The 19,511-nt window shown below is 43.7% G+C and overlaps 1 protein-coding gene across 1 annotated transcript; it reads right to left on the bottom strand.

Moving 5' to 3' along the window:
• Positions 1-1,237: 1,237 nt before the first annotated feature.
• Positions 1,238-13,238, bottom strand: TOMM7 (translocase of outer mitochondrial membrane 7). Its single transcript, XM_075558314.1, has 3 exons — positions 13,059-13,238; positions 6,454-6,502; positions 1,238-1,455 (listed from the first exon to the last, which is right to left on the bottom strand). Exons 1-3 carry the CDS (start codon positions 13,159-13,161, stop codon positions 1,440-1,442), a joined length of 168 nt encoding a protein of 55 aa, XP_075414429.1. The 5' UTR covers positions 13,162-13,238; the 3' UTR covers positions 1,238-1,439.
• Positions 13,239-19,511: the final 6,273 nt, after the last annotated feature.

Raw genomic sequence — 19,511 nt, 5'->3', positions numbered from 1 at the left:
GCACAAATGTGGTTTACACAATTGATGTATGGATTATAAGAGTTGTATGAGCCCCTAATAAAATGACTTTTTTTAGTTTGAGCTTTTCCAGGAAGCTACAAGAGAACTCCTAAAATGCCACAAAACCAACTGCTCTCTTTACTATTTGCTTCTCAAAATGACATCCCTGCCACCACTTTACTTTCCCCACTTGAAAATCATGTGAGAAAGGGAAGAAAAATGTGCACCAAAAGACTAAGCAAAAGCCCACTGGCAGCACCCGAACAGAAAGAAAGGGTGGCATAGAGTGGGGGAGCTGGAAATGTACGGCAATTTTGAGGTTTTTAAAAGCCTTGGAGACAGGCTTTTAGCAAAATGAGGTACCTAGATTGATAGGGATATTGACACGATTACATTAAGTACTTATTGAAGATGGTTTTCCTGCAGTTAGCTCTCCAGAACTCCACTTTAAAATCCTCTTATGCAATAAACCTTTACAATGGTTTCTCAGTCTCCATGGCAATGGTAACAACACTGGGGAAAGGGGTTTCCGGAGCTAACAGGCTTTCACAGCAGCAGTGGGAAGAAGTTCTTGGGAATGAGGGCCAGCCACCTGAGAGGGGTTACAGCCTGGACCGCTCCTTCAGCACTGCGTGCTCTAAGCAGCCGGCTCACCGGGCCCACCTGAACTGTGGCGGTCCTTGTTTCTGATTCCAATTCCTCACAGTAACTCCCAAACCCAAGTACATGGAGTCACTGTGAGAGAAATGTAAAATGCTAAAATAAAACTAGGCTTCAAATGTGAAGTCTCAGGAAGGCAGTACCTAGAACTAAAAACTAGTTCCCAACAACTGCCTTGTTTTCTATCTAAAATTATAAAGAGCTACTAATCCCAAGTAGCTCCCCAGAAGGCACCTCTATGCAGTCTATCAACAGTGAGGGAAATCTAAACTCACATTGAATTAACAATTAGTGAATGTTGCGCCCTATGCAACAGAGCTACTGGGGTCCCTGTTTGCTACAGGTAGAAGCTTGTCCAAGAGTGAGAGCAGTCTCTACTTCCACCAACAAGGACAACCTAGTGGGAGTAAACACAGAATCGAGTCACTGAGCAGAGAGACAACAGGAATTCACTGGAAATGTTCTTATTTCTTAAGGTACCATCTAGGCACATGCATACTCTTGTTTTAAAAAACATAGTACTGGGCTTAATTTTTACTTGGTAGTCATATGTTCAAGTCAAAAAGGACTCAAGGCAGAAGATTGTTAGAAAGATTTATTTTGATCCATCCTGACACATCATAAATAACACAGTCTGTTACAGATGCAACAGCGAAGAGCCCTGTGCCGTCCCAGCAGTGACTGTCTCGGCGATGTCCTCCTCATCCCGGCCGGAGTGCACACGGTCAATGCTTGCCCAGCCATGGACTGCTTCCAAGCCCAGGTGACCAAACGGCCCTTCAGCCCCAAAGCAGGCTACGTTTGTGAAGAGGAAAAACAAATTAAGCCCACAAATAAAAAGCTTCTTCTAAATTTAGTTGAAGGTCCCAAGATTCCATACATTGTTATTGGTGTTTACTTGTCTATCAAATTGGATCCATTTTTGGAATTACGAGACAATAAGGATTAATCACATTTACTAAAAAGACAACCAAACAGAATTATATTTACAATTTTGTTAAACTTTTTGAGTGTTGGTACCTATTACAAACAAAAAAGAAAATGTCTGTTAATATTGAAAATGGAGTTAAATTAAGAGATAGGCGACTAGCTTAACATAAAAGGGCAAATACTACGGGCTCCCCGGTACATGAAATAGCTATAGGAGGCAAATAATATGGAGGCCAAAGTTTATCATCGTTATCAAAAGGTGGGCAGGAGGCAAGAGACCAGGAAGATTCGCTGCGCAGGGGCAGAGTGTCTGAGAAGAGTGATGGCTTCATTTGGGGCATGAATAGGGTGATGATTGAACAGCACGATGAGCATACTACTGTCAAACCCTACATGTGAAGGCCGCTGAAATGTCAAGTGCTTTGTTACATATATATTCACCACAATATATATACACATATATTTTAACACAATGAAAGCAGCCAGAAAATCAAGCTGTTATCATTATTAGATTGAACATCACTAACAGTTAAATATTTATCAAATACTTCCTATGGGTCAGGCATTACGTTTACCAGAATTCCCCATGATGATCCCTCTTTAAAGTTGTAGAAGATGAGGCTGTGACAGCAAGAAGGCCAGTAACCTAAGCAGGAGGCCCTGGTGAAACAGAGGGCTGTGCACTGAGCACGTGCAGGAGGAAGATGAGGCTATCTGCTCCTGTAAAGACTTGGAAAGTCGTGGAAACTCACAGGGGTAGCTTTACTCTGCCCCAGGGCCACCACAAATCAGAATCGACTTAATGGGGGAGGGCCATGTGACCCAGGTGCTCTTACCCATAATACATGTGAAAATTAGTTGACTCTAGGAGTAATTAGTCTCCAGCAACCTATATAAAACTAGCTTAAGCTCCCAAAGCACTTGCTGAATCTAAACAAAATCCAGGAAGGTGGGGGTGGGGGTGGGAGAAGTTTTCAATTTTAACTCCTGCTGATTAAAAAAGATATTCTAATATGTCCAATTAATAAAACCATGTTACAAAATTACAATCACAGCATTCTGTAGTTTATTTGGCTAGAAGAAAGAGGCAAAACCAAAAAGGCCATGCATCTTACTCCCAATTTTCAAATGTGCATTCCGGTTCTCACTGAGCTCCAGGCCTTCTGGATATGGTTAGATGTGAAAGCATCTCTTCATCCTCTCTTCATTGGTAATGCGCAGCCAAGTACAAAGAACCCTTCCTTCATCTTGTATGAACAAAGGGAACAAGCATTCCCTTATTTAATCTTGGTACTCAAATATTTTGCCTAAATAATATTTTACCAAGATTTCCCCTTATTCATCAAAGTGCCGCAAACTGTGCTACAATATTCAACCCTGTCCAACACACCGAGGGGTCAAGTCCATTTCATTAATCTGGTACTTCTTGAGCAGCTACTTTAGATGTTCATGGGACAAAATGCAAGTAAATAAGCCATAATAATAATATATGGCAAAGAGAATGACAGACACAAAATAGTACTATGGGAACACACAAAAAAGGGAATGATTTCAACTAGGAGAATGGGGAAAGGGTGTAGGGAAGAGAAAACATTTGGATTGGGCTTTTCTAGAAGCAAGTTTCCATCAAATGGAAACTGTGGCGGAGGCTGAGGACACACAAGCATATGGACAATAAAGTTTCTTCCAGGAAGTCCAGGACCACACACTATCTAGCGAGAACATAGTACTCGCAAGTAAAGGAAGTATGGGGAAAGGAAATGACACGGGGAAGAATGCAAAATTACTATGCATAGCTTATCGCTTGTACTTGATAAATACTATTAGCCTTTGGCGCACACTGTTCTTATCCAATCCCCACAGCAACCTTCTGAAGTAGGCATTGTGAAGCCAACCGATACAAGAGGCAACGAAAGCAAAGAGAAATTTTTTTAGGGGGTGGGGGGAGAACTATATGAACATTTCTAGTGCTTGGAAAATGATCACACACTTTGATCCAGTAGGATCTGATGGTGTTTTCTGAGGTAGTTTCCCTAAAGAAATACCGACCTGAAGTCACTCAGCAATTTACATTACCTCATACTACCTTGGGAGAAAGGCAAGAAGAAGGCTTCTCCTGCCATAAATAGTCCCAGAAACCCACCGGGCCAGTTCTCCCCTGTCCCACAGATGGCCAAGAGTGGGAATTACTCAATGGCAGTGAATCATACCCCCTCACTTCCCACTGTGTAGAAGAAGATAAACATGTAACTCAAAGAATTAAGGGCTAAGAAAAAAGAAACTCAGTGGGGAATCTTCAAAAGTAGTCTTGGGAAATATACTGGAAAAGGCTAAAGGGAGAGGGGTGAAGAGCATTAAATGGCCAACCTTGTATTAAACGCTTTTAACAGGGCGCAGAGAAGAACTGCAGAAGGTTGAGGATATCTGGGAGCCTCTGAGAAGAGAGGCCTGCATGGCAGAGGACACAGGGATCCATGATCAAAGGCACTGTGCTACGTGAAACAGGAGGGTTGGCTATCTAAGAGAGGCCTCGTGACTCAGTGGAAAGAGTGGGCTTTGGAGCTATTCTAGCACTGACTGCGTGCCCTATTCCAAGACTAACGTGACCGTTAGAGATCATGTACATAAAGCGCTTAAAAATGAGATTGTGGCTACAAGTGGCTAGGAGTAGTTTAAAGAAATTGAAACCCCCAATAAAAAACTCACTGCCACTGAGTGGGTGCCAACTCACAGTGATCTTATGAGACAGAGTAGAACTACGCCTGTGACCTTTCAAGACTGTAATTCTTCATGGAAATAGCAAGCCCCTGCAGGACAGCGGGTGGTTTCGAACTGCTGACCTTGCAGTTAGCAGTCTAATGTGTAATCACCATACCACCAGGCCCCCTTTAAAATCCAGAACAACAGTGTAAGAGATGTCTGGCAGAAGGGAGAGTCAAACTGAAATCCCACAGATATCACACACCATGAGATCAGTCCTTCCTTCAGAGCATGCAAAGCTGCCGGTGTCTGAGATTCCTCATACACAAGTCAGTCAAGTATTAATCCCAGGGCTCCAGTTCATGAGCTTCTTCTAAACAACACATGATTAGCTCTACCTCTGCGATCAGTGGACAGCTAAAGACAAGTTTCCTCAGTAAGACTTACGTCTCATTAAGGTCCCTTCAAAGAAAAACAAAACAAAACACAAAAAAAGGGTCCATTGCAAGGGGATCTGCTGGGTCAGTTCAATTCAAAGCAGAGATGAACCGAGGTTACAGTGACTTCTTTCTTTGAATTCCAGAGGGCGCTCTGATGGTGTGGTGGCTACATGTTGGGCTGCGATCTGCATGGTCAGTAGTTTGAAACCACTGGCAGCTCCTGTAAACAGTCTCGGAAACCCACGTGGGGTGGTTATGAATCAGTATTGATTCAATGGCAGTGAGACACAGACACACAATCTTGATGAATTTCCCTAAGCAATCACAGGGGCTTAACAGGAAGGAGCTTTATGGATATTGAAAACTACAGTGAAGAGAAAAAAGCCAAGTCGTGCTGAGAAATTTTATCTATGACAATGCACCTGCTACCTGCCTATTCTTTGATGTTAGCAAGGGCTGTCCTAAGAGAAATGTATGGGAAACTTATTTTAAGGAGCCGGTGGGGTATAGTGGTTACACATTGGGCTGCTAACTGCAAAAGCAAGCAGACTGAAACCACCAGCTGCTCCAGGGGATAGAAACGGGACTGTCTACTCCCACAGTTACAGTCGAGGAAACTCCCAGGGGCAGTTCTCCCCTATCCTATAGGGCCACTGAGTCGGCACCGACTAGTTTAGATACAGCCCTGAGCTAGCCCCTTCAAATTTCTTTTTATTCCCAAAACTCAAAGAATGCTTAAAAGAAACATGATTTGAGTCCCTCAAGAATTCCGAAAGAGTCACCGAGGCATGATGTCAATCAAAGAGCACAGAATTCCTCAGGGACAGGGTAAAGAAGGAAGCACCACCCCGCCTGCAGGTGTGTGTAGGCCTGGGTATGGTTAAGGAACAAGTTTCACATTTTGATATTTTGTTGAATGAAGGTTTCTATGATTTTGTAGCAATACCTTTTGATGACCTTCATATCTGAACATATTAGTATGCACAGAAACATAGGTTGTTTTCTCAAGCGTGTGTGTGTACTAGCACAAGCTTGCCGTGCAGTTCTCCAGCAGCCCACACTAAACGCAATGCCTGGTGAAGCTCCATTGCAGCATCGACCACAACTGGTCTTTGGCTCTCCGGTGACTGGCTTTAATAACACGCACTTAAATTTTAACTTGTAGAAGTACCTCACCGATGAAGAACACAGCTTTCCCCCGGGTCCTGGATGCTTCCTCCCCCCAACTACCATGATCCGAATTCTACCTTGCAGGACTGGATAGGGCAGAGGTTGTACAGTGGTGCATATGGGAGCTGGAGGCACAGGGAATCCAGGGTGGATGATACCTTCAGGACCAGGGGTGTGAGGGGCGATGCTGGGAGGGTAGAGGGTGAGTGGGTTGGAAAGGGGGAACAATTACAAGGATCTACATGTGACCTCCTCCCTGGGGGATGGACAACAGAAAAGGGGGTGAAGGGAGACGCCGGATAGGGCAAGATATGACAAAATAATAATTTATAAATTATCAAGGGCTCATCAGGGAGTGGGGAGCTGGGAGGGAGGGGAGAAAAGATGACCTGATGCAAAGGGCTTAAGTGGAGAGCAAATGCTTTGAAATGATGAGGGGAAAGAATGTACAGATGTGCTTTATACAATTGATGTATGTATATGTATGGATTGTGATAAGAGTTGTATGAGCCCCTAATAAAATGTTAAAAAAAAGAGAGAGAGAGAGAAGTACCTCAAAAGAGTTGGTTCAGGCATTCCAGGATCTGCACCCCTCTTAAATCCTGAGAGGAGAAAAAAGAAAAGAAATACTAATGAGAACTATAACCAAACTAGATACGGTAAAAACTTTTCAATCAAAACTTTATTACCACTTTTGTGCTTTTTTCATTCCAACTTAGGTGGGAGCTTACATTTCAGGTCATTCACTTTGCACTCCCGTCTAGACACTACTCATCACCCCCATTGGCTCAGCCCTCTCCCACGGCTGCATTTCCCTCACCCTGCAATGAGCCACCGTCTTCCACTTCACCCAAGATAACACTTAACAATGGTCTGTCTGTCTAGCTCATAGGTTCCCAAACCTATTAGGCCTAGTGTCCCTTTTTCAGAAAAAGAATAACTCAGCAACCTTCCCCACCAAAATGAAACACTGACCTCAGGTGAAAGGGTAGGTATCTGCTTTTGCAGCCTGCCAGGGTGACGTATCACCCACTTATTGATCTCCCCTCTTTGGCAAACTCCAAAGTTTGTTCCCTTTGGTATGAGAGTCTTTCTTTATCTTGGTTTTGTGCTTGTTTTCCCCGGTAACAGTGGTCTCATATAATATTTATCCTTTTGTGACTGGCTAATTCAACGCGATAGAGCCCTGGTGGTGTAGTGGTTATGCCTGGGACTGCTTCAGTTCACAAAGTCAGCAGTTCAAAACCACCAGCTGGTAAAGTTAGAGTCTAGGGAACACACGGGGGCAGTTCTACCCTGTCCTAGAGCATTGCGATGAGTCACAATTGACTCGGAGGCATTAAGGTGAGGGGCTCCCACCTAGGAAACCAGAGGGACATCCAAACTAGACACAGCTTTGCTGCAGAAATCCTTCACTGGAGCTTGAGATTCCCCACGGCTATCAATAGGAAAGGAGCGTTGTTGGTGGAGTGGTTACCCACTGGGCTGCTAGCAATTTGAAACCACCAGCCATTTTGCAAGAGAAAGACAAGGCTTTCTATTCTCATAAACAGTTACAGCCTCAGAAACCCACTGAGGCAGTTGTAGATAGAACTGCTATGAGCCAAAATCGATTCAGTGGCAGTTGAATTAAATCCATAGGAAGGGAAAGCTATCTGACTCTTCCTATGCCCAACATTAGTTCAATAGGCTCTAGCAGGCTCTCTCTTTCATTAGTCCTTACCTATAATAAAATATTATAATTCAATCAGAGTAGATGCAAGATTACCAAAAGCACAAAGATTTTTTAAGCGTAGGTTTTTAAAAACAGAAAGCAAACGTTATTTAACAAATCAATCTTCAAGAATGGTAAAATAAATTCCATTGCCACTAAAAAAAAAAACTTGACAACAAACATGCTACCTTGTAGAAATCGCTCATTCAAATTAGAACTGGTATAATGAACTATGAAGAACCTGAGGTTTTTCTGTTTTCAAGTCCATGATCCTGACGTTCTATGGTTGCTGCAGGAAGACGCAAGCTTCTCAGGCCAGAGACAAGGGCACTGCACTATTCCCAGCAATCGCAGTGGGAAGAGGACCACCATTATTGCGTTAGTGCCTCAAGCCCATTTCCACACAAAGATGACAAGTGCACACAGTGAACTGTTGTACCAGAGAAAGCCAAGGGGGAAGGATCCTGTATCATAGGCAATAAGCATGTCTCCTCTTTGTCCTGCAGGGCAGTATTATTTTCTAAGGGTGTCTGTCTTCAAACATCCCCTAAAACAGTGGTTCTCAACCTGTGGGTCATGACTCCTTTGGGGGTCGACGACCCTTTCACGTGGGCCGCCCGATTCATAATAGTAGCAAAATTACAGTTAAGAAGTAGCAAAGAAAATAATGTTATGGGTGGGGTCACCACCACATGAGGAACTGTATGAAAGGGTCACGGCCTGAGGAAGGTGGAAACCCACTGCTCTCAAAGGTAATATGCCTACAGTGTCTGGTAAAATGTAAGAGACCTCCCTCATATGCCCTTGGTAATTTATACATCGTTATTTTGTCATATCTTGCCCTATATGAGGGAGGGGGGAATAAAAAGAGGACCTGATGCAAGGGGCTTAAGTGGAGAGCAAATGCCTTGAGAATGATTGGGGCAGGGAATGTATGGATGTGCTTTATACAATTGATGTATGTATATGTATGGATTGTGGTAAGAGTTGTTTGAGTCCCTAATAAAATGTAAAAGAGAAAAAAATGATTAGGGCAAAGACTGTACAGATGTGCTTTATACAATTGATGTATGTATATGTATGAACTGTGAAAAGAATTGTATCAGCCCCAATAAATTGTTAAAAAAAAAAAAAAGTAAGAGACCGTGAAGAATCGTATCCCCGGAGTTGGCTCATTAAAGCCTTTTGGTTGATAAATGTCTAGACAAATTCTTTATCATAATGTCACTGTTTGTCCCACTTGGTAGCACAGCACTCCCTGAGGTCCCCAAAGGCAGTTTAAACTGAACTTACAGAAGCAGCTCAATTGGTAGTTGTAGTTTTTAGGCCAGAGGTAAAGGAAATAAAAGAAACCACCTGGAAACTGGATTAAACAAACTAATTTTATAGACAGTGTAAGAGACAAGGGCAAATGAGCGGGACTCGAAAAAGAGCCGTCACATCAGTCTCAAATAACCTACACGAACACCATGAGGTCAACTGCCACAGTGGGAGTCCTGGGACCGAGAAGACAGTCAGTATTCACACAAGAAAAAATAAACTCCAGGATATGAAGGGAAACACTGCCTACTCCTCACACTCAGGCCTTTGGTAGAGAAACTGCAGCAAGCAGCTACAGCTTTCTGGCAGGAACAAAATAAATCTCAAAAGAAGAGAGGATGAAAGTCAAAGATGAAGGCTTAAAGTAGCCAAGAAAGCACAGACCAAGAAAGTTAGGAGCTGGCCAACACTAGGCCCGCTATGCACCACAGAGGACAAAAAGGCAGCCCAGCTAAGAGGACAGATCAAGGTTCTCATACCTTTAACTTTGGTTTGGTTTGGGGTGTGTGTGGGGGTGTGTTTAAAAGAAAAGCTAGACCATCTGTTAGACCAGCTAAGTTGGGCCCTTTCGTCACTAAGTCAAAACTACAGCAGAGGAGACCCACAACACACACACAGCTTATACAATCAGGATGTCATCACTATTTGCTCTACTCCTTGATTCCTATAGAGAGGCCCTAAACTCTGGGAAAGTATTAAGAACTGCATTCACAATAAATGGGGAAATATCCCTTTAAGCTTCTTATGTACTAAAGGACTCAAGTTACTGCAGTTGCCCTGCAATTTGTGGGAAAGCAAGAATGCAGCTGGCTCGGGAATGTGTTACATAATCAAAGGCTCTGTGAAGACAGAGTGCACTGCTATAAGACGCGACACCTCAACTAAGTCGAAGCAGCGCCTTGTTAGGCTAATAGACTTCTGCACTGTAACACTGAGCTTTAGAAAGGGCAAACAGCATGCTCCTGTTGACAGAGCTGAGACTAAAACCTAGGCAGTTTCCCTCCTACCACACTGGCTGAATAAAGGCAATTCGTTTAAGAAGAACCATCTACCCTAGGGTAAACTACCCACCACTTGTCTGTCAGTTGTCCCACTCTAGTCACTTGCATGCTGCGGTGGTATTGGAAGCTATGCTACAAGAATTTCAAATACCAGCAAGGTCACCAAAAGTGAACAGGTTTCAAAAGAGCTTCTAAATTAAGAACAGACTAGGAAGAAATAGGCTGTCCACTTGAGGACTTCGCCACGGAAAACCATATGGACAGCAGCAGAACACGGTCTGGTCTCATGCAGGAAGAGGAGCCCCTCAGGTTGGAAGGGACTGAACAGAGTCCGGAGGAGCTGCTTCCCAAAGCAGACCTTCATAATGTGGATGGAGCAGCAAAGCTGCCAAGACCTTCACTTGCTGATGTGGCAAAACTCAAGATGAGGCAGACCCAGCTGCAAACGTCTCTGAATAATCTCATCAGGGACTGTATGAATTATGAATTTAGGAAAGTTGGAAGTGATCAAATGTTAAATGAAATGCATACAGCTCAATGTCCTAAGCATTTATGAGCTGAAATGGACTAGCATTGGCCATTTTTAATCAAAAAGTGGTTTATGATGCCAATCCAATAAAAACAAACCCACTGCCATCAAGTAAATGCCAACTCACAGCAACCTTATAAGACAGGCAGAACTTCCCCTGTGAGTTTCCAAGACTCTTATCTTTTTACAGGAGTAGAAAGTCCTGTCTTTCTCCCACAGAGCACTTGGTGGTTTTGAACTGATGACCATGCGGTGAACAGCCCAATGTGTACCCACTACAATACCAGGGCTCCTCGTTACTAGGCCAGGAATGACAAAGTCAAGAGGGATGGCATCACCTTCATCATCAAAAAGAACATTTCAAGATCTTGAAGTGCAAGGCTTTGTGTGACTGGATAATATCCATAGGCCTACAAGGAAGACAAATTAATAGAAATAATATAAAAATTTACAGACCAATCACTAGAGCCAGTGATGAAGAAAGAACTCTACCATCGTCTTCAATCAAACATACATTTATAATTCATCAAACATACATTTATAATTACCAGTGAGTGGTATGGGCAAGTTGGAAAGAGAGGAAAGATGAGTAATTGAAAACACAGCCAGAGTGACTGAAATGAAGCTGGAGATTGTATGACAGGATTCTGCATGACCAATGACTTCTTCGTTGGAAACCACCTTTTCCAACAACAAAAATGGTGTCCACACATGTAGACCTTTCCAGGTAGACTACACAGGAATTGACTACATGTGGGGATAGACAATCACCAGCTAAAATGAGGCCAGGGTAGACTACAGAACAGGCTATCAGTTACTCAAATGTACATTTAAGTTGCAGCTCAAAAGAATTTTTGAAAATCCCACAAGAGCTGAAATACAGCTTTGAGTACATTCCACCTTAACTTATGAGACCATCTCACAATATTCATGGCTTGAACACTACGGTGACCAAAACCTGATGCTATGACATAACACTGTCAAAAGATTTCACTTTGCCTGGGTTCACAATCAACACCCATGGAAGCAACCGTCCAGATATCAAATGATATACTGCAGGGAGGTATCTGCTGTACATGACCTACTTAAAGGGTTAAAGAGCAAAGATGGCACTCTGGGGACTAAGGTATGCTGGACCCAATCCCCTATGCTTTCAATCACCTCATATGCATGTGTAAACTGGACAATGAATACAAAAGGCTAGAAAAAAAGAATTGATGTGTTTAAATGATGGTGCTGGGGAAGATTATTGAAAATACCATTGCTTGCCAGAGCAGACAAATCTGTCAGAACACTCCTTAGAAGTGAGGACTTACACTGGACAGTTATCAAGAGATTACATGAAATTGAAATGAGAATAGGGCACCGTGCTGGGTAAGACGGAGGGTCAGCAAAAAAGAGGGAGACCCTCCACAAGACGGAGTGACACAGTGGCTGCAAACAACGGGCTCAAGCAAACAAATGAGGGGAGTGTGCAGGGGTTTCATTCAGTTATGCACCAGTAAGGGCCAACTGGATGGCACCTAACAGCAGCAGCAAAAACTACAAAGAATAAAGTCCCAGACTGCAGCCCCAGGAGAAAACATGTGCTTGGAGTATAATATTATGATTATAAAGAAGGATCCTGACCTACCACTACCTGAGCATTGGCTCCCCCATTCACCTGAATGACCTTGAGCGGGTATACCAGACTCTATAACATGGGTTCAGTGATAAAAATCATCCAAAGCCCTTATTCCGTAGGTAAGAAAACAGACATCCTGTGTCTATTGTCATGATCATATTTCATGGCAGTGAAATCTTCTCAAGGAATTCGGATTCCCAGTACGGCCTCCTTAGTTAGGCCACCTGGACAGGGGTGAGGAGAAACGCTCTGAAAAGCTACCTAATGCCCATCGGTGAACGACTTTCACAGATACCGTACCCATGATGAGGAGAAAGATGAGGCTTTCTACGCCTGTAAATAATTAGTCTCAGAAACCCACAGGGGCAGGTCTACCCTGTCCTATAGGGTGGCTAGGAAGTCAGAATCGACTTGACTGGCAGTGAGTTTGGCTTCTGGTATATGCATGAGAACGCTGAACAGGTGAATATGAAAAACTGAACAACTCTACAGCTGAACTGTGTTGGCAACGTGTTAAATCTACCAAGGGCTGTATAAAGATTGAACCACTCACTGTCTTGGAATGTCTGTCAGAACGCTCCTTAGAAGCGACGACGGTGAGGCTTTGCTCTCGCCTACCTCTGGGCATGTTATCTGGAGGGACAAGTACCTGGGCGAGTCTCACTCCCATAAAGTAAAAACAGTGCAGGAGGGTTAACCGCATTTAAAGATCACCCAGCTAGTAAGGGATGAAAGAACTCCCTGTCAACCCACTTCCAAAAACCTAACCATGGAGCATAATCCTACTCTGGCACAAACCGACTTGCCGCAAGTCGTCCAGTCAGGGATGGCAGAGGCGCTCGGACTGCGCTCGGCGGCACTGCCGGGAGGGCTTCCCGCGCCCCCGCGCCCAGGCCCGCAGGCAAGCCCGAGTTGCAGCCCACCGCCCCCCCTGCCCCTCGGCCTTCTCCCAAGTTCCGCTTGCACTAACCCAGGTAAATCACGAGCGGGATGAAGCCCCAGCGGATGGCAAACTGGCCGCCCTTGAAGAGCTGCTGCAGCCTTTGCTTCGCCTCCTTGCTCAGCTTCACCATAGCGACAGGACTGAGGGCCGGCAAGGACTCACGCGAGCGCGTCGGGAAGCCAAACAGGAAAGAAAGTGCGCAGGCGCTACCCGCAACCTTTACGGCAGGAGTCGTGAAAGCCGTCGGTCGTCGTCGTGAAAGCCGTCGGTCGTCGTCGTGACACGCCCCCCTCCACGTGCAGCGCCGCCTGTGGAAGGCGCAGGCGTGGTGAGCGCGCCTCGCTCTCTCCGAGCCCCGCCCGCCAGTCGTCCTGGGTCCCTGGTTTTGAAAGTGGTCTGCATTTACTCGCTTACAGTACTTTAACCGAACCTTTGTGTTTGTTTTAGTGCCATCGGGTGGGTTCTGACTCTATGCCCCCTGGGCGTCCGGGACTGTAACTCTATGCGAATGCGCAACCTCCTCTGAGTCCCTGGGAGATTGGGGGTTTGCGCTGCGCCCCTTGGCGTTCCCAGCCCAAATTGTAACCCATTAAACCACGAGGCTCCTTGAAATTCAAAAAGGACTGGGCTTTAGGCCCCGCTCTACCCTGATTTGTGTAATCTCGGGCAAATTTAGAATGCTCTATCAGTTTTACTTCTTAAAGTCACAAATCGTGAACTGCAAGAAAGCCTCCGGTGCCCAATGTGGCCAGTAGTTTACGAGAATCTGCCCACAGTATTGGTTTGGTTTTGGCTTTAGAGTTACCTTCGTCGTTCATTTAGAATTGCAGCGGCCTTAATCCTAGCTGTTCACTAGAATAATCCTCCGAGGAAATGTAAAGCCTCACTGATGCTGGGGACCTATTAGATAATTCTGATTTCGTTTGGGGTGGGCCCTGGCCAATGTTTGTCGTTAATCTATCTATCCCAGGTGATTCTAAGAGGCCGCCCAACCGGTGTCGGATTTGAGCTTTTATTTCTAAGGCTCCAAGTCTCTGAGTCCACCTCGACTCAACGGCAGTGAGTGAAGTGAGAGGGACCTTGACGCTGCAGATTAGTCATTGGGCTGCTCCTTTCAAACCCACAAGCTGCTCCTTAGGAGAAAGATCAGTCTGTCTGCTCCCATAATGATTTACAGTCTCCATCAGGGTTGCTAGGAGTCAATCCACTCAGTAGCAGTGGGTTTGGTTTGAGTTGATTTCTAAGGAAGGCTCTGGCCTTGAAGCCATTCCTGGTTCATTCTCATTTTCTACTGATCTCTCAAGACACCTAATGGCAGCTAAAACTTATCCTGTTCATTATAGTTATTTTCATGCTTCATTATACTACCTACGCCTCTTATGTCTCTAAACTCACTGCCATCGAGTCGACGTTAGTGTCCTTCCATTCAACTAGTGGTGACCCTTTGTACAGAATGAAACACGGCCTGACTGATCCTGAGGCCTCCTCACAATTGCTGTTGGAGCCCCCTGTTGCAGTCCCTGTGTTCTTTTTAGAGCTTAAATTCTGAGCACCCCTGTTTGCAAAAGGCTAAAAGTGGCAGTGACATCCCAAAATCCATTTGCAGAATATTCACATAGATTAGACTTCCATTGTTGATTAACCAAAGATATAGATAATCTTGCCCTCAGGCAGAGTACTTTGAAAAGTAGGTTTCCTCCACCCTTCTCCAGCCAGCCCAGGGAGGGGCAGTCTCTCTCTTAGCAGCTGGCTTGCCTGGGTGTGTTCTTGGTGGAAGTCACAGTTCTGAGGACAGTTCCGGGGGCCACATAGTCTCATGAGTCATGCCTAATGAGTTTCACCCTCACTGCCTTGGTTGGTGGTCCCCGAGGCAATCTTGTAAACTCTTCTATCTATGTTCCTGTCCCAATCCTGGTCCTGTTCCTGCTTCTGTAGTCCCACCTGTACTGTGATGTATGGATCTGTCACCAATCATGAATTTGTGACAGTTCCCTTTGTTCCATGCCCTGTTTATCTGGTTTGAAACTGTGAGTCATAGGGTCTCACTGTGACCTTGTACCAATGACCGATCTCATCCACATGATGTGTCTGTGTCTTTGTGTTGTCTTTGTCTCTTTTATGACTTAATCAACGTTCTTCTTAAATTATATTTGCAGTAGGATCTCTTTTGTGTCCTCAAAAATTTCCTCTCCTTCTCTGACCCTCTACATGTATCCTTTGCCAAGGACTGGTCTCTCCTGATAACATGTCCAAAGTGCAGAAGTCTCACTTAACTCACTTATAAGGAAACAATAGAACATTTTAATCCTCCAGAAAATTTGTAAGATTACGGAATATTGCACTATAGTCTATTTTGAAAAGTTCTGTGAGGGTTACAATACCCGTTACAAACCTCATTTTACAAATAAAAAAACTGAGACTCAGATATTAGATAATTGGCCCAAAGTCACAATCAATTAGTTCTCTTTATTGCTTCATTATATTACTCTTGATGTTATTCCGAGTTCCTCCTGAGCAGAAACCGTTTCTCATCATTTTATTCATGTGCCTGATACAAAGAAACCCAAACTCCCTGCCATCAAGCCCATTCCAGCTCATAACAACCCTAAGGGCTCTACAGTATAGAGGGTTTCAGAGGCTGTAAATCTTGTGGGGAAAGATAGTTTTACCTTCCTCTTATGGTGGATTTGAACCCCCAACCTTGAGGTTACCAGTCAAACATTTACCCAACAGTGCAATCAAGACCCCTTGTCTGGTATATAGAAAGATGTAGTAAATGTGGCATTTATTTTTGTCACTAATGTTAAACAATGCTGGATAGGTAGGTTTATTGTGCCAACCTGGCCAATAAACACATGTGGGATTAATAAGGTTGCAGTTTAATTGAAGGGCAAAGAGATAAATGGCTCGACAAGCCTCACCATTCTGTCTTTTGCTCTCTGATGATCACACCAGTGTGAGGCTTTCTTACCTTCTCTGCCTCAACTTGCAAACTACACTACCCGTGGGACCCCTGTGAACCGTGTCACTATAGTTTGAGGTTCCTTCGAGACCTGCTTCGTCACACTGCTGGTGTATACATCACTTGAGCTGGGACTGTCGGACCCTGTCATCTGGCTGACTGTTGGTGACCCGCCTTGCTACTTGCTGCCTGTGGCTGGACTGCCTGGATTGCTCTACAGAAGACTCAGCTGTCTGCTTCTTTGACTTGCACCCAGCAGCCCTCGTGAGTTGAAGGACTGCCAGTATATTAACTGTCTCATGGGAGTGAGTTATACTGAGCCCTCTGTACTGCTCCGTGGTCTAATAGTTTATTTCTTTGCATTATATATATGTGTGTGTGTGTGTGTCCTGGTTTTGTTTCTCTAGAGAATCCTGTCTAACACAAATGCCATGCTCATTTGCCTTCACCAAACATTTATTACGTTTTACTATACTCATATGCCAGGAGCCCTGGTGATGCAGTGATTAAGCACTCAGTTGATAACTGAAAGATTGGTGGTGCAAAGACAACAGGTGCTCTGCAGGATAAATATGTGACAATCTGCTTGTATAAGGATTCACAGCCTTAGAAAACGTATGGGAAGTTCAACACATCCTATGGGGTTGCTATGAATTGGAATCAACTTGATGCTCATGAGTTTTGCATACTATATGCCAGACACACCCGTAGGTCCTTAATTTATAAGAATCTTTATTACCTTTAAGAGCTTCATGTTTGAACGGAAAAGATGTGAGTGAACATGATTCCAATGCTATGTGAATGTGCTAACTCCCATGATGAAGTTATTCACCAAATGCAGTAGTCAGACAGATGAATGACAGCCAGCCCAGCCTAAAGAAATCAGAGGAGTTTTCAAGGCATCGTTGGTTAGTCAAACTGGAGAAGCAGAAATAAATTTGAGAATCAGTAAGAAGGTAGCATTTCTAAATAAAAAAAAGCGGGGGAAGGGTAAAATCGAGAGAGGATTTATTGACCAAGGGTGCGTTAGTCTGGGTATACTAGAGAAACAAATTCATAAACACGCATATGTATATAAGGGAGAGGTTTATATACAAGAGGAATTGAACATTGAGAAAACATCCCAACCCAGTCCAGTTCAAGGCCATAAGTCTGATGTTAGCCCATATGTCTGATACCAATCTATAAAGTCCTCTTCAGACTCACGAAACACATGCAATGAAGCCAAATGCAGGACTATCACAAGCCAGTGGGTAGAAAGTCTTTGGATCCAGTGGCGTTGTAAGCTTCTCAACACCAGCAGGGGTCTCTCTGTGGCTTCTCCGGGTTCTGAGGTCTGGTTGCATCCATATGGCTTGTCTTCAGCAATGTCTCCCAGGGAGTAGCAGAGAGAGAAAAGTGTCTTCCGCCTCCAAGGAGGAAGTACCAGATTTCCCAGAATTCTCAGGGGAAGACCATATCCACACAGAAGTCACATTAGCTATCTCCAGATCAACAGCCTAGACTCCACTGCTACACGCTTAATCCTTAAATTGACACCAGATTAGGTGACTTCCACAAAGGGAATCTGGAAGGCAGATTTGAAAGAAGTGATCAAGATGACTCCCCAGGTTGGGGTTTACGTAACTACGGAGTGACTGGACCTCCACAAATCAAATCATGTAGATTCACCTACATAGACATAGACTTGAGGATAAAGGTAACATTGCAGTGGTCAATTTCTGTTCTTTGGGCATATTTATTGGTGAAGGAAAGAAGGTTGGCCATCTCTTCTTTCTCTCCAGGTGCACATTCCTGGGGAGCCCAGGGTAGACTATGATTACACTGACCAACACACGTTGGGTGCCTCAAATGTTAGATTTGCATCTGGGTATATTTAACCTGGCGATTGCAAAATGGCACCAGTTTCCCCTGTTGGTTGTAGTTTTTGAGAAACAGGGCCTATGCCATATGCCACTCTTCACTCTGCTCGCCCATTAAAGAAACAGGATATTTTAATGGCGTGTTAGCCTGAGATAGAGGAACTGCACATGGCTTCATTTACAGTAGTGTCTTTTGTATTGAATATTTAGATCAAGTTACACTTCACCTGGTATCCTTTTATCCAGAGATATATTTGAACAGTACGAGTTACATGAACTTGGAATTTCCCCCCAAGTATCACTTCACCTTCATTAGGAACTGAGTTATCTTAAAAGGGGGTCAGAAATAAGAGTTACTGTGTGATAAATAAAGAGCCCTGATGGTGTAGCGAGTTAGATATTTGGCTGCTAAGCACAAGGTCAGCTCTTCAAGTCCACCTACTGGTTGGCAGGAGAAAGATGAGACTTTTTGCTCCCATCATTTATTGCCTCAGAAACCCAGAAGGTCCACTCCTGTCTTAAAGAGTCATTATAATAATTTTTTAAAGTCATTATAAATCATAATAGACTGACTGGTAGTGAGTTAGATACAATAAAGAGAGTCAAATGTTCTGAAACTCCCAAATGAGGTCAAAGGTGAAATTCCTTTATTAAAGTTAAACTGTTCTAGTCGTGTTATAATTCAGCACAACTTCTCCAACTGTGCACAGAAACTCTTCAAAGAAAATTTAGAATGTTCTATAAAGAAGCTTGGATCAACGTCACCTCTGAATCATTTAAGATGGATTTATGCATTGACTTCTATGTATTAAAATGTGTTCTGAAATGTTTACTGCATCATCTGAAGAAGAAAAATTTAGATCTTTAAAATATTTCTAAAAATTGCTATGAAGTCTTTTATTTTTGACACTGTAAGTGGCTGATACACCTTCCGTATATGTGCCTTTTCAGTTTCCGTTGTTATTTTCCACTTTTCTCAAGCTGTGTTTTCGCTTTGCAGTAAATCTTTTAAAGGTTGCAGAGTGAGTGGTGGGTTGGAACCAGCGGCCTTATGGTTAGCAGATCAATAAACGACTAGCCACCATGGGTCCATATACAGCTTCCTGTGGAATGTCTAATTTTTTTCAAAGATTTCTTGTCATTTTTGCCTTATCTTGTAATTTATGAATCTGAAGTCTTCTCATGTTTAAAACTAGGATGATAAAGTAATAAGTCACTACAACTTAATAGCTGAACGTATCGTGGAACGCAAATCTAAGAAATGCAAGCTGAAGTGATCTAATACAGTTTTCTGAATCAGTGCCCCAAATAACCCCAGGAACAGACCTAAAAGCCAAGACACCAAGAAAAAACAATTATGTTTATTGGACTGTGTAATAAGAGAGAACACTGGTCTTCCTGTAGAATCCTCTCCAGCCACAAGCTGTACACACTGATGCCAATGTCAGTCTTGCTACGTCAGTTCTCGTGTTACCCTCTTCTCCAAACCCTCCAGTGAGCTTCTGTTGAGGGTGATGGAAATTTGGGGAACAGATAAAGGTCATAGTGGAACAAAATAATGTTCTGTTCCATATATATTTACCATAATCAAAATTAATCTATTAAACTGTTGGGGGTTTTTTTCTTTCAATTCTCCAGTGAGTTTCCAAAATCTAG

The sequence above is a fragment of the Tenrec ecaudatus genome, chromosome 9 (assembly GCF_050624435.1).
Source record: "Tenrec ecaudatus isolate mTenEca1 chromosome 9, mTenEca1.hap1, whole genome shotgun sequence".
In the NCBI taxonomy this organism is placed as follows: Eukaryota; Metazoa; Chordata; class Mammalia; order Afrosoricida; family Tenrecidae; genus Tenrec; species Tenrec ecaudatus.
The sequence above is the reverse complement of the archived record's forward strand: the minus strand, read 5'-3'. Positions and strand labels throughout refer to the sequence as shown.